The sequence below is a fragment of the Neopelma chrysocephalum genome, unplaced genomic scaffold (assembly GCF_003984885.1).
Source record: "Neopelma chrysocephalum unplaced genomic scaffold, ASM398488v2 Primary Assembly neopelma1_102, whole genome shotgun sequence".
Classification (NCBI taxonomy): domain Eukaryota; kingdom Metazoa; phylum Chordata; class Aves; order Passeriformes; family Pipridae; genus Neopelma; species Neopelma chrysocephalum.
This window is the reverse complement of record NW_020897765.1, coordinates 1829415-1854375: the sequence shown is the minus strand read 5'-3', so window position 1 is coordinate 1854375 and position 24961 is coordinate 1829415. Positions and strand designations below refer to the sequence as shown.

Genomic DNA, 24961 nt, shown 5'->3' with positions numbered 1-24961 from the left:
ATCATGCACTGAAAGCCCTGACAATCAAAGCCTTGAAATTCTAGAAGGCCCTCCCTCCTTCCCATGAAAGTTTGGGCTTATTCCCAAGTACATTTTAAATAAACTGGTTTAGCATAAGATGACAGTTAGCAAAGTTACTTCATTTTTTTTTAAGTTTTGTCTTATTTTTTCCCTTTGCAATACAGGCATTTAACATCCAAAATCCATCTGTAAGCGATCAAAACCACAGGTGAAACACAAGAACGAAGGATTTACCTAGTGAGTCATCAAAGTGCTTTATTTTATAAAGCCTTGCTCATGTTTGGAGTGTAATCTAAGCACTAACATACACAATAATGAGTCTTCCTTGCCCTGTCCAAATAAACAGTTTATCAACAAGAATGAGTGACAAAAATGCTACACAGACAAAAGAATGCTTCACTGTAAATGTGTAAAATGGTCTAAAAATGTACACTTGTTGGCCGCAATTAAATATGTACTCCAAGTACGTGTACCTTATTTTCACTTGAGGGTCTCCCTGTGGCCTCATACCTTCAGAAGCCACAGCATGCTTCAGAAAATGAAACCTGGGAGAGAACATAGACAACCAGGGTGTATAGGGAGAGGACAAAAAAAAAATCAAGCCACAGTACCAACTTATTTAAATACATACAATACAAAAGTATACACATACATTACAGTGCTGCAGACATCACTAAGTCAAACATAACAAAAAATCCTGTGGGAAAGGTTGGGGAAAGGAGAAAAAAATTAGTACACAGCAACAGGGATAGTATTGCCTTTGGCCGCCGAAGAGAGTGTAATGGGTTGCTATTGTATAGGCTCCTCTGAAGTAAACCACTACGTAAGTTATGCACAGTTGCAGGCTGAACAGCACTGACATTAGTTATGGAGAAGGCATGCTGGCACTCCTGATCCCAGTTATAAACGACGATGGGGAGGTTTGACTTCTCTTACATTGCCTACAAAATCTAACAATTTCAATAAAGAAATTTTAAAGGCACAGCTTTAGCACAGTGTATAAGTAGATAAACTTTTAAGCATATGTAAATTTGTCTCTTTCAAGCATGGAGTCTTTCAGGGAAAAATACAAGAGGAGAAGGAATACAATGTTGTTTAAAAATTTTAAACAAGTTAAACATGATCAGCACAGTTTCAGGCAATGTACTATACAATCAAACTTGAGTAAATGGTAGGACAGGTAATTTTGATGCTGAAAGACAATCCTGGGAAAAATCCCTCTGAAATATCCTTTCTCATTTTATTGTAAAAGAGTCTATCACGAAGGTGAGCGAGACATTCACTTTAGTACACTACTGCACATTACCTCTTGGAAGATGACAAAGATTACTTCATTTGTACTGCAAAATAACTTTACATGTAAACTCAAAAGTCATATATTGTACACGGCTCTGAAATTCAGAAATATCCCTGCTTTCCTAATAATGTAAACAGTAAAATTCAGGGTTCATTTTTTGAGGGATGATCTATAATAAAATACCGCTGTTTCAATAGTACAACATAAGCATTTAAACTTCAAATTCCCAGTAAATTACAAGTGAATGGAATTTCTATCAGTGTGCACATCTTTCAGGATGGGTGAAAGATGGAGCTACTATTGCCCAAAACTATGCGCTTCTTCAGACAAGCTTTTTTACACTTGTAACATTATTAGTTTCTATATTGCAAGAATATAAAACAAATGAAAACTTCAGGTAACAAAGTGAAATAAGCAAAGTTTTCCCTTAACCTAAGTTTACTATAGCAAAAATGTACACAGCATGAATTACATCAGCTCTTTGTAAGAAGAGATGCCAACTCTCAGACTTCTGAGAGGCTGAACTTCCTGACGCAATGTGCTGAAAAGAAGACAAAAACAGGATAGGGAGATAAAAAAAGGAAAAACCACAACTGCTAGGAACCAAATGGGAAAAGCCTCTGGCACCAAGGGCTATTGCAGCTGCTTTTTTAAGGAGTGCCAGTGTGCAGGGTATAAGTGTAACATTCGCAGTAAGATCATTATTATTGTCATTATCATCATCATCATCATCATGAAGAATACTGTCATGTATCTTTTTAGTTCAAAATATAAACTGATCCACAGTTTACAACTTGATATCAATATTGTAGATTTAACATGCATTTACTCTTCCCCACCCCCACCCCACGCCTCTTTGCTCATTTTTATTCCGTTTCAGCTGGTAGCATCAGAGTATCTGTCACAGTGCACTCTGAGTAAGCTGTTCTATTTATTTAAATTATTTTAAATTTTTTTTTGCACACACAAAAGTCAGAAATAGCTAAAACTATGCTGGGAATATCAGGCAGCTGTTAAAGCGAGTACTCCACCCCACTTCAGTCATCTTTGCCAGCAGATGTAAACAAAGGGGTTGCTTTCTGCAAGATGAGCGCTTCTCTGAGTTCCTTTTTTTCCCTACACTTGTAGCCACTGCTGCTGTCCCCAGGTCTTGTGTCTGTCCTATGTAACATGATAGGTTACGTCAAGATGTTGGCAATAAAGTCCAAGAATCGCTTTGAATACTGTTCAGGATTAACAGTTGAAATTTCTGCACCAGCCTATACAGAGAATCGGGAGGGGAGAGGAAAGAAAGAAGAACCAGTGTTTTATTTAATGTTTTGTCATCGAGGGTGTTACAGTAAATTTCATGTGTAGTCTCATAACCAGACAATACAGAATACCAGAAATACAAATTGTAATGGTCCTCGAGCAGAATCTTACTGATGCCTTTTTAGGGTTCACACCAATACAGTGATACTTTGGTTCTCACCACTGTAACACCCGCCCTCCATTTCTGAAACATACTCTTTTTCCTTTCCATACTTCTCTTTACTTTCATTGTACTTCAGTCTCCTATATGAATTTTTACTGCACAATTAACCATGCTATCCACTGATTCACCAACAGGTTCTGCTCTCTTGGGCAGCAGTGCCTTCATATAGAGAAGACTGAATTACCATACTCAGATCTGGCATGTCAACATTTGTGTAACATATATTGTTATCTGAATGTTAAATGACCTGGTTTGAAATATATGGTAACAGTTATTAACATTTTTTCAACATATATGCTTTTAAACCTGGACTAATTGAATAAGTTGTACGATTGCTACTTCAATGAAGTAATGATTTCATTTATATTTTTATTTGGGGTTTACAGAGCCTTAGCCACATTTTTATTTATATTTTTTCCTGTTTACCAAAAGGGGTAAATTGCATGCATGCAACTAATGAATGAACTTCAGCGTCAGGTGGCTAAGGGTGGAGAAAGCAAAATAAACAAAATGGTTGTATGAAAGTAATGTTTTGCAGTAAGTTCTAATCACAATCAGCTTCAATAATCATAGTTGTTATTCACAATCTATTTCTATCCCTTATTTAATCCAGAAGTGTGAGTTTTTAAAGTCTGCTACATTCAAGGTTAAGTAATAATTGCCAGATAATGGTTGCATATGGTCTGCATCAACTTTCAGTTGCCCCGAGAGCAGAGAGAGTAATGAGAGCATTGTTTTAGAGAGGCAAAAAATACCTTCTACAGGTCTGTGCAGGTCACATCATTCTCTACTGTAAATAAAAAGCTCTGAGCTCTTTGCTTAAAACTCCTCACAATGCCCTGACCCTTTAGATACTTAGACAGAGAAGGGATTTTAGCCTCATGAACAAATATGCTCTTTTTAAAAAGTTCATGAAATTTGAACCTTAAATCACCACAGGAGTGATAATGGTAGATATAAATCATAAATTTAGAAAACTGGGCTGTTTCACCACGGTTCTTTGGTGTCTGCTGCTAAGCAGAAATTTCAGTCAAAATAAATAAATTCAAGGCAGTCAAACAGAAGCCTTCACTGAACAGTCTCTGAGTACTTAATATGTACATTTTATGTTGAATTTTGCAAATTGCACTTTTTTTTTCCTGAAGAAGTCTTATAGAGTGAGCCACATTGTATGCTGAAGAACTAACTTTCAACAGGCTGTCCTAAATAATGAAACTATCACTAAGGTCCTGCATATGAAATAAGATTTATGACAGTTTTCATAGTGTGGTGAACAGCTTTGTTTGCATCTCACAAATTTAGGACAAAGTCCTAAAAAGGCATCTCACTAGAGCTCTTTATGAGTAAGAAAGCTATGCACATGGCTGAAAAAGGAGTTCCACTCTCAGTATGTAAGCTGTAGCAGTTACTTTGTACTTTTTTATTGCACATTAAACTAGCAAAAAATTCTGATCTATTTGCCCTTTCCCTAGATCTACTGAATTGTCCTGTATCAGGACACTAAGCAACAAAAATGCATGAATATAAATGGAGTAAGAGGAAAAAGACAACCAGATACTTACCCCATGCTTTACCGTTTTTGCAGCATGGGCAGCTTTCTTTTTTGCATCATAATGAGTAAGAATGTCAATAATGGCCATAAAATATACTTCCTTCCTAGGTGCATCTGCAAATGGCAAACACAGGGCTGTAACAATGACTTTGGAAACATCTTAATAACGAGTCCTCCCTCTAACATAGGAGACTTTATAAGACAGGTCAATGTCAGTCAGAATCAAGATCTGTGAAGACCACAGGCTCAAGTTGTCCTTAACTGAGTGTTTAACTGCATTCATATATAATGCAAAACTCCCTAAATGAGTGTAAAATAAAACACCAGCATACAGAAATAGGAATTATTGCTCAGTTAAAGTAATGTGGATTTCATCTTCCTTTGCGTAAAAACTATAAGGTTTTATCTGAAAGGTAATGCTTCTGGGTCAACAAATAAGATCATATTTTCTTTATGAATAAAACCTTGTATTTATTCATGTCAAAGCTTATGAAAAAAACAAAGAAGTAGATAACTTTCCTGTCTTGAACAGCCACAGGTAACTAGTTTTATTTAGTTTCACACACTAATATCAAACCCAGTTTCTGGCTTCTTACACACTCCTTATGACAACTTTCTTAGCTGGAACACAGAAATTGGGTATGAGTGTACAAATTTTCAAAAAGCAACCAAAGAAGTGGAATGCTGCTTTTCTCATTCTTTCTAGAGTGCATTTAACAGTGGTATCTTATCTGCCAGAAAAGGAACAATTATACATACTAGATTTCCTGAAAGGGATGAAAAACCCATGAACTAACTGCCGAAGAACTGCTGAAACTGAATATCTAAGCATTATAAGAATCTTTTGCTTTCTGCTGCACCAAAGAGCAAATTTCCTTTTCTGCAAAGTGAACTTCTATTTTGCAGTTTACATTTGCCTTTACATGGTTGTAAAGACTTTAGGATTCTGATGCAAGAATCAAACCATCTTAACACACAAACATTTATTACTGCTTACTTTCATGGGATTTTATTCCATAAACATCAATAGCTGGATCAAATTCCCCTGGAGCCAAAGGCAGTGAGCTGTTCAGCGTGTTTCCTGGACTGTCTGGAGGGGTTCCAATGGGGTGGGTCCCATCACTTTCACCTTCCTCTTCTCCATCATTCTCTTCACACTCTACTTCTTCCTGTTCAGCTCTTTCAACGTCATGAATTCCAACCAGCAAGCTGTAGTCCATGAGTTTTAACTGAGCAAGGAACTAGGAAGTGATAATAAGCAATCTATCAGTATCACTGAAAAACATAAGCTCCACTTACAGACAGAAGGTACACAAAGGTGTCATCAGTTGAGAAAAACAGGCACTTCTAAGAGAGAGCAAAAGAGAGGATTAAGGGATAAAGCTAGCAAAGAGATACTTGATTAAGACATAGTAACAGCACACAGAAAAGTTGAAACTTATACTGTAGCCCACTCTCCCAAAATCCTCGAGGAAAAAGTTTTTTGTGTAGTGAAGACCAGTGCACTTGCAAGCCGATGACAGTCACTCCTGTCTTGTGTTTCAGTTAGAATCATCGAATACACCGGGCTGGAAGTGACCCACAAAGGACCATTGAGTCCAGTTCCTGGCCCTGCACAGGACCACCCCAAGAGTCACACCATGTGCCCAAGAGCATTGTTCAAATGCTTCTTGAACTCTGTCAGGCTTAATACTGTGACCACTTCCCTGGGGAGCCTGTTCCAGTGCCCAACCACTCTCTGGGATACTTGGACATAATATCCAAAACAAACATCCCCTGACACAACTTCAGGCCATTCCCTCAAGTTCTGTCACTGGTCACCACAGACAAAAGATCAGTGCCTGCCCCTCCACTTCCTATCACAAGGAAGTTGTGACTGCAATGAGGTCTCCCCTAACTCTCCTCCAGGCTGAACAGACCAAGTGACCTCAGCTGCCCCTGGTATGGCTTCCCCTCTAGACCCCTCACCATCTTTGTAGCCCTTTGGATGCTCCCTAATGGCCTTTTACCTTTCTTATATTGCGGTGCCCAAAACTGCACACAGCACTCAATTTCCAGACCAGCCTCTGTGCTATCAGGCATACAGTGTGCTTTGATCTGGTGCTGAATCTGACCCCTTACTTCCTTTTAAGCCTCATTAAAGAATCATGAAAAAGTGTTCAAATATTCTTGCAGTGGAAAGCCATGAAGTTTTACACCACAAAGACATGAAATGATGCTGTACAAATTTGTGGAGTCCATGCTTATGGTACACAGAGAAAGTGGCTGAAAATAAAAACTATTTCAGTTTTTAGAAACTCTAAATGATTATAAAAAGGAAGTTAGAGCAGACCAGGGAAGAAGGGATTTAAGCCAGACTTTGGAACAGCGACAGTGATGGTGATGAGAGAGATGAGTATAAATTACTAGGTAATGAGAAACTACAGTTTGTCAAAATCCTGATTCTGAGAAAAAGAGACGAACCAGAGATAACAAAGTGACTCTAAATTCTAGTACTAGCAGAAACATTGTGAGATTGAGGTTTTAAGAAGAAAGAAGAAATTGTTTTTTAATGATTTCAATATAATAAAGCAAAAGACTCTTCACAAGACTAGAAGAGATCTAAGTTTGAAGAGATGACGTACAACAATATGCAACATGAATAGATGAGACTGGAGGCAATGGTGTGGAAGAACTCCAGGCATATCATTAGGCACTTGGTAAATAGAGGAAAAAATTCTACCAATAATCATACAGAACAGCACAAAAGAGAGCAGACTCGGGGAAAAAAAGAGAGAACTGCAAATTAGAAGAGAATAGCTCTTGTAAAAAAGTGTGCTACTGCTAAACAGGAAAAAGACTTAGGGAGATCAGCACAAGGAAAAGATAATCTGATTTAAAAGGGAAAAAATACATGCCTTTTCTTAGGACACGTGAGACACCACACAGGAGGTGGGAAAATAGAGAAGGGGACATCCAAACAGCAGCATTTGGTATTTGTGTTTGAACACGAGAAGGGGACATTATGACTTCATTATGAGAGAAACAGAGAAACAATATACAGAGAAACATAGAAACAAAACTTAATGACAAACAAGAACAGATATAAAGTAATATAGCTCAGAATACTACTCCATAATATATGTAACTATAAATACTATGTGATAAGATAATCATATTCTAAGTGTTGTGCATTTCTTTTCATTGTAGCGAAATGTGAGTGTTTACACATTGGGTACAAAGTGTGTATATCAATGTGTATATTTAACCAGGGAAAAAGAACCAATGAAAGAAAAACAAGGTTAAAGAACAGCTTGCCATTGTTAAAATCAGGAGCCACTTCCCACTAGTGGTTTACATGGATATTAAACAATTCTCTGTATAAATTTTAAATCCATAAAAAACAGCCCCTCAAGACATGATCTGGAATCTGCCATTATATTCCCAATCTAGTAAATGGTGTAGAAGATCACACACAATCCAGTTCCTGAGGTAGGAAAGTATCTTCCACATTCCTTGCACACTCTTAAGATATTATCTGCAATCTACTCACTGTAAAAGCATTAGACAGCAACAGCAGTTCATGTTAAAAGGGCAAAAATTTTAACCCAAATAAACTTATCTCTGGAGCTGTAACATCCATAGAGCAGTTTTCCAGCACAATATTTTAAATACAAGTTAAAGACACTGATATTTCACAAAAGATTTATGTTTTCATCATCATCACCACCATAAATTTCTCAGTTACTATGATGGAAAGTTAGACTTACTCAAAAGCAAATTATTGGGTAGATTCTGAAGTAACAGTATTTTGTTTTGTGCAGCTAATGAGATACAGATCTGAAGAACTAAACAAGTCAATTCACAGAGCCCTTTTGACAGAAATAGCTGAAAGTCTTATTAACTCACAGACACATTTTGCTATCAAGTCTCTTCCAAGTCTGTGCCTTTCCTTTGAAAACAAATTTTAGGCTTTGAGTATAAAGCTGCAAAATACTGTGTTTAGTACAAAAATACACAAAATATTTTCAGCTATGCAAACTAAAGGCAACTTGGGTGAATGAGTTAGTCTGATGTTTATTTTCTTTCATTAGCTGAACTAAATCAGTTATATTACATTAAATTCATAAAGTAACACTTTTCTATTAAGTATTTACTATATTCAGCCAACTACAAATTTGTATGAAAGACAAATGACTACATTATGATAATGAATCCAATTGCTGTACACAAATTACTGAAGCACTCTGCTGTTGTGATACTAAGAACGATTTAAAACTGGATTTCTAATATGAAATAGGACATGCATGGCTGTGAGTGGGGGGATGCCCCTCCTCTGTTGTGGACAATAGTCTGTGTATGGCCTCAGCTCCGGGGCAGCTCCACCTGTAAAATACAACTAACAACACTCACCTCTCTCGGGAGCATTTGGAAGTACTAGGCTTGTAAAGCGCTTAAGCACTAAGTAGTACCATCATTTTAACATCACATCATCAAAGCAGGAACAAGGTATGGCAATCAGCTATGGCAGCAAGGCATTTATGACATCAGCAAAAGCAGTGATCAACTCCTGAAAGTTTAAATTGTGTTTCATTTAAAACAGTTATGCTTACAGTCTTATAAACAAGAGTTTTCATCAATGACTTACAGGTATGATTTCCCGGGATATCTGTAATTTGCCACACATTTTAATCACATAAAAGTGAACAGGCACATTCTTACCTCAACATCCTTTTTGAGTTTCTCAAGGAACATCTTTTTGTCATTCTCATCAATATGAATCTTTTGGCCATCGTTAATAAAATCATTGTCTTTGAATGTCGGCAGCTCTTTGGCCTAAAATAAACCAAAACTCCTGTAAGAGTGGGGTTGCAAAGAGGAGTGTGGTGAAGAGGAGTGTGGCCCAAGGCAGCCCCGCTGCTGGCAGCAGCACCTCCGGAGATCCCCTGTGCCCAAAAGGGCACCACCGAGCTGCCTCTTCTCCATGACATGCAGCTCTCCACAACTGTACCTGTGGAGCTCTTTCCTTGGTTTATCCCTCCTGAAATGGCATAGAATGCATATATTTACTGGGCATGCAGCAAATGGAGACAGGGCAAAATCTCTACCTCAATACTTGATTTGCATTGAACACTGATTTGCATGAGCTTCTTCCAAGATGTGGTTTGTCAAAGTGACTGACAATAAATGAAGTTGAAACACAATCCATACCTTATAACAAAGGGCTTGCATCAGATCTTAGAGGAAGTCAAACTGGAATGCATTTTACATAGCTACTGTGAATGTTTACAAGCGCCTCATACATATAGAAAAGCATCAAATGAACATGAATTACAAAATTCTGCTTAGAATTGGCAAATGCCAGAGAAGACTACTGCCTCTCATTCTTGATGTTGGAGCATTAGTTGATTATCTTCAACTCTCTCATGAAGTGATTTGCAACAGTGTTAAGGAAAGACAGATAAAGTAACCACTGGATTCAGTACTAAGACACCGCAAATGGGCTCTGTTTTTCAAGGGCAGCAACTTGGAAGTTTACTCAAAAAAACCAGCAAGCCAACAAACAAAAGAGCAGTTCCTTCAGGGTATTTGGTCAAGCAAACTGGAAGTAACAGGAGCTCCTGCAATCAAAAGCCTTTAAAAAATAAGCCCATTAAGAGCATGAACTACCTTTCTTCCTTCCCCCAACCTTTAATCAATAGTAGGGAAGAACAGATTTTCTTTACAAAGAAAATGTAGCAGAACAATGAGTGCTGCAATTATCAATGGCCATGAACTAATGAATACTCTGAATAAAATAATTTCCCTTTAATCCCAAAGTCCTTCTGCTAGGAATAAAAGGCAGCTAACATCAGCCTACTGGAATGTCCTCTGTAAGTTTAACTAGTCAGACATTGCTTATAATCTCACTGGAGATGGTATTTTTCATAAAGTTTATTTTCTTCCTATGACACAGTAAGGAAAAGAATCTGAGAGGTTCTTTTCTCTGCTCCAAAATGTACATATTGGAGAGCACAGCATTAAAATGTGAGCACCACTGTGGACTCTGAAATGCCCTTTTAGATCTTCACAGTGGCCAAAAGTTCTTTTTGCTGTTGGGCTGTGCACTAAGGTGGCAAAAATACTCAGTTCCCCAACTGTCCAAATTTATTTTTTTGAGCTGGAACTTGTAAATTGCTTGAAATCCCACAATGCTGCTTTTGTTTAGAAAAGCGATCCTTTTCTTCCAATAACTGCTTAAAACCACTTAAGCAATTAGTAACATTTTAACAGTTATGAATCCATAATTAAACTGCATCCTGACACCTATGAACTCTAGAAAAAAAAAGATTCTAGTCTGGCTGCTCTGAATTATTACTGTGTTGCATCTAGAACATTCTGATACATTAAAATACCCTTTAACAGAGATCCTCTATTTAAATTTATAATAAAAGGAAAAAACCACCCAAGCAGCTGAGATGGAGCTATAACCATTTACCCATCCCACACTCCACTTCCGTGGAGGAGTCATCCTGGAGTGCTCGCCTGGTTTACTTAAAAATGATGTTGGACACTTTTTGAAGCTCACAATGAATTGTTTACTGCAATATGACTGCACAGCGTGCATCGATTTTCCTTCTGGCCTCCTTACTCCACTCAGTAAGTGGTTTAGGATGCAAACGAGCAGGGGAAACATCAGATAAGCATTCCAGGCTAACAGCTGTAGAGATTATCAAACACAATCGAGCATACTGTCCCATGGACAAGAGTTAATTCTGCAGAGGCGGGACTGTGGATCCAAGGATGTTGCCAACACCGGACGATGGAATCCAGTGCGTGGGATGCTTAAGAATGGAGAGGAGATTTGGATGAATTAATTTAAGATGAAACAATAATGAAAAGAATGCAGGAAACCAAGCTCCCTTCATTTCTAGTCCAAAGTCACTAAAAAAAAAAAAAAATCACCAGATTATTTTTCCACCTAGTATATCCAAGTTATTTATTAAAATGGGCAGAGGTTAAAGTGAAACAAACCCATTAACACTGAAAAAAACCCCCTACTAATGCTGTTTAAAGCTGGGGGATGAGCAGAGAGGAAGGATGTGCTTGTGGTTTAAGATGCTGAGATGCATGTTCATCTCTAGGCTCTGCCAGACTTCCCGCAGAGCACAGCATCAGCCAGTCAGACCGGCGGGCAGTGTGAGGGGGAACCAGCTCTGCTACTGAACACAGTCCTGTCACTGATAAAAATAAACTTAAATTACAAGCAATGTCTTTTTGGAAGATGGTAGAGCTGGTAAGCCTGTTGTGTGGGTGCCATACTCCACTTTAACCTTGTCCCTGATCTATTTTTAATAAAAGTGAGCTAGCAAAGCTGACACTGCTGCATTTCCTGCCTGCCATCACAAGACCCAAGGGGTACTCCCAAGGACGTTCAGGGCAGTGAGTCAGCTCTCCCAAAAAGCCAGATTCTTCACTGCCTGTGTGCAGGCTCCCCAGTCCTCGATCCCCCCGAGGATATTTATCTGAGGTCATTTTTCTTCACCCAAATGCCCATAGCTGTGAAGATTTGGCAAGTGTAGAACCACATAAGTTAAAAGCCGGTTCTGAAGTATGTGAAGAAAAACGGAAAAGCAAAAGCAGTGGGTCCCATCTAAGAAACTGAAGCTAAAAAGCTATGTGCCAGTGGTTGCCCTCACCACATTATTTGCATGATGCCTCCCTGCCTATACTCTTCCCTCTTTCTAGGTGTTATTAGACAAAGATTTTTTTTTTTCTGTGTGTGCTAGGCAATATTATTCTCCCTATTTATTTAAAGCTGAATAGTTCTAGGATACTGTTGCATATATTACTATATCCTACATACTAATAGTGATTCCAGTAGTACTTTAACCAAAATTCCTGTCTTAAAATTGATTTGTGAATTTAAGAATTAAGACCTACGAAATATGTAGCTAGGAGGGGCTCTTGTAGTTATGCAAAATTAATAATATATGTGTTCATGTTGAAAACTCCTACTATGTTCATTTTCTTCTTATGCACTGAAATAAATAAACACAAATAGAATCATATTGTGGCAGTTTAAAACACTATCTGAATGAAAATACTGAGACTTTACTTTAATGAAATAATTGATATGGTTAATTTTTTATGAAGTCTCAAATATTCCAATGAAGCAAAATCCTTGTTGGAAAAAGATTCTCCTAGAATGTAATTCATTATAATGAACATATTACTGTCATTAAAGAACTAAATATTTTAAGAGCTGCACAGGAGATGAACATTTAACTACTTCCACTAAATTAATAATAGATTTTCTTTCTGAACCACCTCCATTGTTTTTAATCCCCTACTTAAAGATGCAAGAAAGGCACAACAGGTTTTACAGATATGAAATATTTATTTATTAAAAAAAACATGTTATTTGCACACTTCAGGTTTGCATTCCAAAGTCTGCCATGGTCACAGAGAATTTTAATGGCAGGAAGATTTCACTGCCTTTCAAAAGGCTGAAAATCAATAGAGATTTCTTAGTAACTAAGATGACAGACTGTGTAAAGCCTTATTCAAAACCTAAAATTATACTGTAAGAGCCAACTGATATTGTTTTGGTTTAAAAAAACAACCTTGGAACGTAGGTACCAGGTGAAGTTTTATTTCTATATCAACATGGAAATAGTTTTTGTATATTTCTTAACACATCTCAATTCAGCATCCTATCCTAATGTGTTGTAATGAATATTAGCAATTATTTTTCCCCAAAAGAATTTTTTGTGCATCGTGACATCAAAAATAATGGTCATAGCTAACACTAATCCTGACATTTTGGAAGCAGCTTACTAAAACAGCTATAGGGTACATAAGTTTCGGACTGAAAAAGGAAAAAGACTACTTGTCTTCACAACCTAGCAGAATTTCTCACCTAACAAAGGCAAAGATTAGGTTGTAGGAGAAATGTGGGATAGCAGACTTATTTTTTGTTTGGAACTAGACACAAGGCATATTATTCACACAGCTAATCACGGAAAAATTTGGCTTACAATTTATAACTCTTGAAAATGATATAAAACATCTGCCAAGAGTAAAAGTCCACACCCTGGGCTTCTTTCACAGCAAATGCCCACATACATCTTTATTTTTTTTTTTAATACTGGGTTCGCCAGCATATATGGAAGGCAGTATTTGAGGAAAATTTGGGAATATTAAATATAGTTTGCAGTAATTTGGAACAGGTGGTTTTGAATTGAATCAAAAAGTCTAGAGTCACTAGATCTACAACACGGAAGAATAACTTCCTTTGGAAGACTGAATACTGCAGCTTCTTCCCTCCAGTATTTCTGTGACCTGGGTCCAAACTTCTGTTGTACAATTTGCCTTGCCCTAGACCAGAGTTTCTAAACAAACAAGGGTCTGCAGCTCCACAGTGACATCACAGGTCTGTAAAAGGCAATGGAAATAGAGCTGTAACCCCAAAATGCGGTTTGAGGGGGAACACTGGAACGATTTTAGCCGTATAAATGTGTAATTAAGCATTTTTGTAGGACAAAAAAATTGTGCTGGATGCTGTAGATGGGTTAGGTATTCAAGCATGCACCAAAATAGAAACTGTCTTTTCAATGCTCAGGGAAACGCACCCAGAATTATTCCTAGCGTTAATGTCTTCCTGCTGCAAAATGAACATGCAACATAGAAAACGCAACACAAAATTCCCTTTTTATTATTTTCGCATATGGAAAACAGACTTTTAAACAAAAAAAAACCCCAAAAAACAAAGGCGAACTAGTGATTTATTTTGAAAAACAATAATGGGGTTGATGTCATGTGAAGGCTAAACGCTGTAATAGGAATCGGAACTCTGAATGTCTATTTGTATCTTGGCAGTGTGATGTTTGGAAAGTTACAACCTCTGTACGTTGCAACCCCGAGATTCATTTCACAAAGAAACCTAAGACACTTCACAGGTCTGTTGGGTAAGATTGGCACACGAAGCAGACTGAAATCACTAAAAGAAATAAGTAAAGCCATGCTGTTCTCAAATTAGCAATTTTAAAATAGCAGGAAATAATAGCTCAGACTTTGGAATGATCCACCTTGAATAAAGTTTTACATAATGACATCAAAAACAAACAAACAAAAAACCACCAAAAAATCAAACGTGAGTCAAGACTGATTGATCTTGTTGCAATGCTCCTATATGAAACCCCTTCTTCCTTAGGTTATACTTTGCTCTCAGAAATCTAAGCGAACACTTAGTGGCATCCTCCAATCTCATTATCACAGCTATGTATTTTGTATACAATTTAACTAAGATATAACATAACTGTCAACTATGGCAATCTTTTTCCAAAGAGAAACTTGAATATAAAATCCTTTGTTCAATTGTATTTACTATAATTTTTCTGCATTTATGCTGATTTATGAAACAACCCATACCACAGAGGTGGTAATGCAACCAGTTTTAGATTAATTTTAAAACGTGTAATAATCTCTGAAATTGCTCAAGAAAGATGAAATGTGGTGGGCATCAGTTCAGTTAGGTTTTATTTTTCTTCTTAAAATTTCCTTCTGAGCTGCTCACTCACAAGCAACATGTTTAAGTTCTTTTATCAGTACAAGCAGACTCAGCTGTTACTGCTAATTTAATGTCCTACTACAAGTATGGCATAATTGTGAGCAGGCAGACCACCAGGGGAGTTCTGCATTATCCTCATTTCACTTAAGAGGGCAAAATCGTTCAAGGAATGAATAGAAAATGCCCACTATTAAAATAATAAAAATAAAAAGAGAACTAAAGCCCAAAAAATAAAAAGGAGCAGCTGTCAGAATTTGACAACTGTTGAAACGTACCATTCTTTTAAAATTCAAGACAACTCTAAGTGCATGTTATGATACATGTTGCCAAGAAAGCAATGCCTTCTTTATTATTAAAAATATCATTTATAACACAAATGAAAGGAATTGTGTGTTAAGGTGAAATCCAAGGGATGGAGCTTGTCTCTGCACTGACTATCATGAAATACTGAAATGACAGTTTCAGAGCTTCTCATCAGTATGTTAGGATATTAAATAGCTGAAGACGGTCAAACAGGAGGTAAACTGAAAACAGGATGGAAAAGTACCATTCTTAAAAGTCAATAAAGACAACTTTTCTTCCTAAAACCTGATTTAAAAAACTATTTGAATACTAGTACCTATTTTACACTACCAAACTAAAGTAGAAACATACTTTCCCCCCCAATTTCTTATATTACAGTCCACTAAGTCTTTCTGCGTAATTGTTTCTTCTTTATTAACTCAGTAAATAACAACTTGCTGTTTGATAGGAAAAAGATTCAAGAGCATCATAATTTTTGCCAAATTTGCCTTTAAAAAGTAATTTATCTAAAATTTACAGTCTGTATCGGAATGTGACTGAAAGACTTGCTCTTCTGTTTTCTGACTTCTCCAGCTTTAATAGAAGTAAACAAATTATTCTTGATATTCTGGAAACCATTTGACTACTTCAATATTGGCATTTGAAATTCAATATGAATTACTTAAAAGCCTGCTTAAAACCTAGAGCATTGCTGGAAATCTTAGCCATACATTTTAGCACCAAAAGCTTCCTGTCTTATTGCTATTTCTAAGATGTGAATAGCAATAGACACCTTCATAATAAGTAATTCAATAATGCTGCCATTAATTGAAACTATATTAATGTAATTTCAGAATAATGTTAATACATTGATGATTTAACTTGCCTCTGGCTAAAAATTAGCTTATAAGTTACTACACCAGCTATGGTTCTCAGATTGTCTGGTTTTGTTTAATCATTCAGGACAATTTCTTCTATGATAGGAGATGCCAAAATCTCTTCAGAGAATTTGCTAAAATGCCTTTTTTTTTCCCCCCTTCTTTTTCAAGCCAAAATTTTCCATCTGTTTTAAAAGCTTTAAGACTGATTTGAGATTCCCAGAGATGACAACAAACAAAAAATAGATGTCAGTGTTTCAAACTTAAGTGAAAATGGAAGTGATAAAACATGGTACAGGGCTTTACTTGCCAGTTATGAGTAATGGACCATTTACATACTTAGGTCAACACAGTCCTCAAGGACCTGGAATCAGTGACACATATGCAGAGATACATCTCATGACAGCAGCCCTTTAGAACTGCTCAGAGTTTCAAAACAAAACTTTGCTTGTCTATTTTTTATTTAAGCTTAAAAACTGCCTTGGAAACATTTGAGTAGCTTAGGTGAGTAAATCACTGCTGTTCTCATGCCTCTTGCAGGTTCAGATCATAGTGACAATCAATGAACATCTGCAATCCACAGGTGCAGCATATTCTTCTCACCCTTTCAAATCAAACAGCAGACTCCAAAACTTAACAAAAGCCAAGTAATAAGGAAAATAATATTTTTCCCTTGCTTAAATCCCTAGGAGTATTTCTTAAAGTGTAAAATGTTGTTCCCTCAATGAACTTAGAAGTCTAACCAATAATTCCTTCTTAAACATTTGTTCTGAGTGTGAGCTTGTGGCTTCCCTGCTGCATTGCACTGGTGTTGGAGGAGCAGAGAGCTGTTCTGAAAGCCCTCAGATCGTCTGCTTGCAACATCAATAAGCTTTGTGCAGTTCCACCTCCAAGAAATCAAACTATTAAAATAGCAAAATAAGAATTATTTCCTTTAGAGAAGTACTCAGAATCAAAGAGGAGGTCCTAGATGTGAAGTTGATAGGAACTTTTATTTGCCTTACCAAAGTTATGATTTTACATTAAATTTAGAGAATAATTGTTGTATACGGTTATACAAAACTACACAATTTAGTTTCGACTTAGCTATAAGCAAGCTCAATAGTAATTTTGCCATGAACTTCCATGGGAACAAAATAAAGGCACTGTTTCTTTGAGGTCCTCATTTGATGTATTAACTGCACTATGCGTGTACTATTATTAATCTATTTATTATTATGGGGCATATTCCTAAAACAGCTCAAAACTACTGCACTAAATATCTGTATAGTATCAGCTCCTGTACAGCTGAATACACAAAATATTGTTCAATTTTACATTATTATTATTCAAAGCATTAATGTTGCAACCTGAAGTAGTCCCATCCAAATAATCTGCCCTCCTCATCTCTGTCAGACTATTTCAGCACTACCAGTAGAGGTTTTCAGTGACGTAAGTTACTGTTTGTAAGACAATGAAGGGTTAATCCCTCCATTTTAAAAACACTGGAGTTGCACTACTAAACAAGAACAAAAACAGATGACAAGAAAAGAATGGAGACTATTCAGGACATGTTCTTGAGGGCCCTGTACAGCAAAAAGAGAGCTTATGCTGACAATCCTAACTGCAGCTGGCATTTGGGACATGGTAGTTGTCTGATGCTGGAAAAAGAATTTTAAGTGTTCGGTCATGCCTTGGGACAAAATGGAAAAACTCTGCACAGAGTTTTTCATGCAGCCAGAACTGCAGGGCTGACAGCTACTGCCATGTCCCTTACTCCTTAGTGCAGTTGTGCGATCTCTAGAAGACTCAGAAAGGCAGGTATGATACAACTAATGCTTAGGAAAAAAAAAAGATCTGAATGGAATTTGGGGACAATATAAAATAAAGTGAACTGTTGAATGATCTTATGCTAATTCAGAAGGAATGTGCTTGGAAAAATTAAGAAAACAAGGGTCATGGGTTTATAGAATCACAGAATACTCTAAGTTGGAAGGGATCCACAAGGATCATCAAATCCAACTTGTAAGTGAATGGCCCCTATGGGGATCAAACCCACAACCTTGGCATTATTAGCACTAACCAACTGGGCTAATCTCAGGGTCATTAGCCTTCACACAAATTTGAAACTAAGAAGTCTGAGATGATGGAGACTATGTTCCACTTTCAATTATCCGTAAAATCTTTAGACAAGCCTCTCCTAAAGTGCTATCAGGTTATTTCAGTAAAACCTCAAAGAAAACTGGATTTTGAGGATATTAAATGTCTCAAATGAACTGAAGTTGAAGGTTCAGAAAAAGAAAGTGATCAATTTCCTTTTAGAGGAAAGCTTCAGCCCAGAATTTGAGGGAGACTGTCTCTCATTATGGCCACATGTACATCTGTCAGTCACTTGCTCCTTTCTATGGGCTCTACATACCCAGAGCCCATTCTCACAATTCAAAGCTTGCTTCATCTTTGCATTCACTTTAGAAGTGGTGCCACATCACAACATTCCATTAACTGACATGGGATTTCCATAAATATCAATATTAAAAGAGCAAGAGAAAGAAGATGAAGAAGCAGGAGGGAAAAGAACAAAGTCCTGATGTTTTCCTACCACAGGGCAGGCCCTGAAGAAACCAAGAGAAGAGAAAAAAGGAAAAGGAGGAGGTAGAGGATTGGCTCACTTACCTCTGAAATTTCAACACCACTGCAAACCAATATTCAAAGGTCTGCAGAAAATAGAGGAAAGATAAAGGAGGGATAAGGTAGAACTCAAGAGGGAAGAATATAGCAGAAAAAAAGAAAAGGGGCAGAACAGCACTGGTTATGTTTGTTCTGAGACTAGCTAGCAGGTTAGATAATTGAAAAAGAAACAGAAATGCACCATACCTTTTCTTTGTCACTGGCTTCTCGAGCCACAGTAGAGCCCTGAAACAGAAAAAATGGATCTAAAAATGTGCATATGTCAGAAACTAATTTGAAAATGTTATGATAACAGGTCAAAAAGTGGATGAACTGTATCATTCTGAACTTGAGAGCTGTTTTAAAGAAAGGTGATACAGTAGGTAGAATGCCCAGGACCTCTGAACTGCTGCAATCAGTTGAAGAAGATGTATCATGAGAGAAGAAAGATGGATTAAATCCTCAAATGCTCTACATCTATTGTCCTCCTGATTCCTGGAGCTTCTTCCTCATCTCATCCTCATTTTGAGTCTATGATCCTGGAAGTTCAGTTTGCTTGGCAGACTTCCCATCTTTTTGTGCCAATTAAGCCATATGGTTATGGAATAGTCTATTCTACATAACTGTTTCGACATATAAAATACACATTTGAAAAGGATGTCACACAATATAAACATAAAAAATATTTAAGAGATCATAAAGTACAAAAAAGAACAATGCACCTCACAGCAACATGGAGTAAAAAGAAGAGATGAGACCAACTGTGGATTCGCAAGATTTACAGTGGTTGCCAAAGACATTTTGAATTTGTTTTTTAATCTATTTTTTATCTTAAAACCAGTAGGCAATATGGTGCTTCCTGAATTAGTTGGAGATGAAAAAAAAATGACCATATATATTTCCTTAAAAATTTCTTGAAGCAGGACCATACTTTTAAGTACCCAGCATTTGTTTACCACATAATTACACTGCAAGAAATAGTAGCTACAAACATGACAACTGGATATTGAAAGCTGGGTAAATTAGCTCTACTGTTTGTTGGAAGGTGTGCATTGTGTAAAGAAGTGCTGGAGTGGAGTCCTACTAGTTTAAAGAACGTGAGGATTCTCAACCACATCCATGTTTTTCTTTTTTTTTAGAAAGAAACTTAAAAAACATATGAAGGATGGAGAGAAAAGACATATGGGACAGTATCTCTTAGTTATATGTATGGCCTAGCTTTATATTGTTAACTGATAATAAAGCCTGGCAAATGCCTGACATTTTAGTTTACTGATGAGACACCTTTTGTATTGTATTCTGTGCTCCAACAGACTAGTAGGCTGGAAAAAAGATCAGCTAAAAACTAAACTGAAGGGAAAAAAAAAGATTCACAATAGTAAAAACTAGGGAGAATGCCAAATATCAAATTTGGCAAAAAAATGACACTGAAGTCATTTTAACAAAATGCCTCTGTGGCCAGGAAAATGCCTTTGAAATCCTATGCTGATCTGTGGTCTTTTTTTCTTAGTACCTACACAGATAGAATTGTGCTACAAGTGACTTCTAAGCTGGTATGAAAAATACTAATGTATGAAAAAGGACTCTGAATCTACAACTGCAGATGCTGTAGCAAACAACATAAAGTGATTTATAATATATGCAGTGTCACTATAAATCTGCTCGGTGAAGGAGTTTGTTTCAAAGAATAATATGATATTGATGTTAAATTTGAATTGTATGAGAAGTTAAAGCAATGCTTACGGCTGGACAAACTGAATAGAGCACAGAAGCATTCACAGAGGTAAACAACAGCAAGACCTGTTGACACCAATGTTAAGAATGTACTGTATATAAGTACTGTTTCATTTTTAATATATCTGGACATGATGATGCTCTAGAACACATACAGTTCTCTCAAATTAAAAAAAACCAACTTTCCCTGGTAACAACTACTGCCAGTAATACTACATATCAAAAAGTAAATTGTTGACAATCCAGAAATCAGTTCTTATAAATCAAGTTCAGTCAACTACCTAATGAATTGCTAGGTAGAGACTTGACAGTAGGAAGGGACAGTGCAGTACATCACAGTACAATTCTCTTAATATAGAAAGATAAATGAACATTTTAAAACAAGCTTGCAGATGCACTTAGTGGTTCAGCACAAAGAAATTAAATGTATTAGAAAGAAGTAGGTTTCTAAGGGGATACTTTAGAGAGGAAATTAAAATACAATCCCTTGGGTAGAAAGACAAACTACATTTTGGGCATTCATTGTAAGCTCTGTATATTAACTATTGGCAAAATTACAATGAGCAGAGAAAGCTTCTGGAAAAAAACCCAAAACAGATCTTATGATAAATGCAACAGATATTTTGTTTTTTACAAGAACCTTCTCCTTTTCACTTGAATTATTTTTAAAATATTGAATGAATTGTGAAGCTTTTGTAATCGTGATGTACTTTGTCAGTAGCATTTATTGGTTTAAATGATGATATTTAGTTGTTTTGTAAAAGCCCTCTGCAGAATCAACTGTGGCTGGCTTTCCATAATGTTGAAAAAAACCTATAAGAAGCAGAATTATTATTACTAGTGTGAAGTGTTTTACCTTTAACCATTAGTAACATTCAACAAACATACCTGGTTAAATTGCCACATTTGAAAAAGCACAAAACAAAAAAATTTGTAAAATTTCTATAAAACTATCATTCAGTTTTGCTAAACCTAGGTGTAGAATTAAACCACTTAATGCTGACTCTTACACAACACAATTTTAATATAATTAAAATTCTGAGCAATACTCAAGCATCAGAATAACCTAACATTTATAGTAAAGATTTTCATCTACTTTATCAGTTATTTCAATAGCAATTATTTCTCACCTTTAAATCATATTTTCTATAAACAGATAAACGATGGCTGAAGACATTTCTTGTAACAACCATATATACTTCAACTCCATCAACAGTAAGCCGGTACATGCCCAAAAACTGGGGAAGAAGTGTATTCCCATGACACTCCACAATAAACTGCAGAATAAAAAGAAAAAACAGAAATGAGGGTTGACACACATAAATATGTATTTATATCACTTTAGATATAAAATTCCTAGAAATAACACATTTATTTACTGAATATATATTTGTGTGGAGATAAACTTTCAAAAAAAATCATGTGAGAACAAACCCCTTCATCAGGAGGTTATCCTGCTTTTAGGCCAGTGTTTAAAAATTAAAATCTTGAACTGCTTAACTTATAACTCTTGCTTTCTCACAGGAAGGGAAGACTACATTTGACAGACCTTTCAACTTTTTTGGTCCAAAAAGCACATCTAAGCAGATAACATTTTGGTATTGATGTTGAATACCACACTGCTGTAATCTGTACTCTGTTGTCCCAGATTATATTTAATTTGTATGTTCCTCCATTCTCATTATTCGTTTATTATAATGAACATTTATGGTGTTGTCACAGCAAGAGGTATTATTTATCATCACCGACTTTCTGCTAGTTCCTATATGGTAGTAGCCTTTCAGGGTCAATAGAACTGAGCAGTGAAGTGCAAGTTCCCTGTATTTTCTTATTTATGAATCATATTTCCTTAAGGTCACCATATTCCATTAGAAACGGGCTATTAACCTTAAAAAAATTTGCCACCTGCACCTGCAACCTGTCTTTTTTTTTCTAACCACTTGCGCTAAAACTAATTGTTCTATTGGAAAGACCACTGGAGGAAGCAGAAAAAGCAGACACACACTGAGAATGGGAAGTATTGAAGAATGAATTTTTATTCCCAGAATAAAAATGCCCATACTGTATTAATCCTAAACCCCTACTCAAACATATCCACTTTTTTTTGTGGAACCAAGGAAAAGTTATGCAAATGATGCAAAGCAGAAAAGGACTCACCAGCTTTCCTCTTTCTGTTAGTACCAAGTCTCAAACTGAGGAATTTGGAGAAAATTTAAACATTCAAGCCCCAAATAGGAAACATCAAATCTACCCAAAAGTCAGCTTTTAAAGTAGAACAGCCTTTAAATATTCAATCAATACTGAAGCTGCTCTTTCTTCTGTGCCAAAGTGACCTGGTTATTAGAAATACAGACTTTAGAAGAATTTAGAACAAGTTAACTGAATAAGCCATCTGAATTTTTTAACAAATGTAGGTAGTGTTTGGTAACAAATGACATAACAAAGCTCTTGGAATCCTGGAGTTTTTGCAATTTTGGGTTCCTCTGCTAACTTTAAAGAATTTCTCTCACTAACTTTCTATTGGATTCTGGACATATCACAGGCAGACTTTCCTTTTTAATTGGCAAAATAAAAATAGAAGGATTTAAGAGTTCTGAAAACAATCCTGTCCACCAAGAAACAAAGGGAATGAACAACAAAGACAGAAATTGTTGACTGTGAATTGAACCCAATTTTGACTGACAGCTCTTGACACGTGAGCCCTGTTGAATCTTGCTGGAATAGTTTGGGATGCTCCTTTCTGCCTGCCCCAGAGCTCTAGTGGAGGTTCAAGCCCTGAAGCAGAGAACATGTAGTCATGATGCAGTTGTGACACTTCACTGCGAAGCGTTTTTAAGCTCAAACTGCCTAGGAATGGGCAAAACATGTGAAGGTCCTGCAGAGGTTCAGTGAATACAAATCAGAACCCCAGGAAGGAAATATGACTGTATGCCCCAAAATGCAAATGAAAAGTTTGTCAGTAAAAGGCCACAAAAGCAACGTCAGTCGTGAGCAGTGCACAAAAAGAAAACTTCTGTTTAACATATACAGAATTTTTAAGCTGGAGTTCTCAAATTAGAGGATTTTCAATCATAGGGCTATTACCAACATCACAAAGCAGTTATAACACATTACAGGATACACAGCTCATTTTGACCATCAGTCATTTCTCTCAGAGATTCAATCATAAAGTGAAATGAGAACTATTAATGCTGATCTTACAGAAAATCTGTTTAAAGTATTAATCTCTATTAGTCAAACTACAATGATTATTTTGTTATAAACATCAAGTACTTGGCATATATCCTAAAGATAAATACTTTTCTAAAGCTTTATAGGAAGTGTGGAGGGTTGTTCCTATAAAATCATTTACTGAGAGAATTCTACTCTAAGATGATTACATTCTGCAAGGATGATAAAAATTAATCTAGGTTCCAACAAGAGTTTAGTGTCACAGAATTTCAGGCTACTCAATTCTTTAATGGGTTCAGCCATTCCTAATCTTATGGCTTTTAACTACAGACTTTAAATACTTAAAATAAATAACTATTATTTAAATAACAATTTTCCAGATGGGGATCTGAGATGCAGAATCTTTATCTGAAATCATACAGAGAGTTTGTGCCATGTGAAGGAATGTCAGCTAGGCACCTTGACTAATAACCCCCCACCCTTCCTCTCAGATGTTAGTGCCAGAGTCTTGACACTTAAACTCTCTCTTCAACCCTAGCTACTGCTATCTCTCCGATTTTAACCTTTCTGATCCTGAGTGTAAAATCTGTAAAATGGCAACATCATTAACATAACATGAGCTACATACCCACTGTAATATCATAAAACAAATTCTTCTGTTAGCAGTATACAACTCCCTCCCAAACTGTTCTTTACTATGTAACAAGGACAAAAAGGCCATTAATGAGAGTTGCTTGAGTCCTATTTGTAAGTTAGGGTTTGCCATTTCCTGATGCTGTTGTTTCATTTTAATACTGTGCAAACGAACCCTTCTGAAAGGGCAGTGTTACTAGCATGCAAAACAGGACATGAGGAGCTCTTCTTCCCTTGATAAAAAGGGATGTGGCCACATTCTTGCAGGCACCTGAGACCCTTTCAAAGCACACCACGTCCTGCATAGTTGTTTCCCATTTGCTGCTGACTGTGGACACTTGTGCCATTGCAATCTAAAGAGAAACCTCTAAAATTATTTCAGTGTTTCCTTAGGACAGCACTTCTTATCCTGATGGGGAGGCAAAGGAAAGAGGGAAGAATGCCACTTGCTTTCAGCATCTACAAGATTGGTCTAGAACTTCCTACCTTTGAAACTATCAATCCCCCATATCTGCATCACAGAGGAGGCAAAACGTGTCATCTTTTTGGGTGGGAGTCCAGCAGGACTTGCACTGGTGACTGTGGTTGGCAGATTTTCAATTTGTCCATCTTGATATAAAGGAAGTAGCAATTTAGTCACCTCAAGGTGCTTTTTAGGAATGATTTCCTGAAGTTTCCCACTCACAGCTGGAAAAAAAGTGAGCCTAGAAAATAAGCCGGTACATTCTTAACAGGACTGCTA

At 36.6% G+C, this 24961-nt stretch overlaps 1 protein-coding gene across 4 annotated transcripts in view; it reads right to left on the bottom strand.

Moving 5' to 3' along the window:
• Positions 1-250: 250 nt before the first annotated feature.
• PIP4K2A (phosphatidylinositol-5-phosphate 4-kinase type 2 alpha) overlaps positions 251-24961 on the bottom strand; it is a 108831-nt gene continuing 84120 nt past the window's right edge. For 3 of the 4 annotated variants that reach the window (XM_027695636.1, XM_027695638.1, XM_027695639.1), the window contains 6 exons: positions 21546-21692; positions 18889-18927; positions 9046-9159; positions 5342-5585; positions 4355-4458; positions 251-2577 (listed from right to left, as the gene is read on the bottom strand). In XM_027695636.1, coding sequence (XP_027551437.1) covers positions 2497-2577; positions 4355-4458; positions 5342-5585; positions 9046-9159; positions 18889-18927; positions 21546-21692 — 729 coding nt within the window. In that variant the 3' untranslated portion in view covers positions 251-2496. The remainder of the gene's footprint in view (positions 2578-4354; positions 4459-5341; positions 5586-9045; positions 9160-18888; positions 18928-21545; positions 21693-24961) is intronic. The other variant, XM_027695637.1, reaches the window with a different exon arrangement.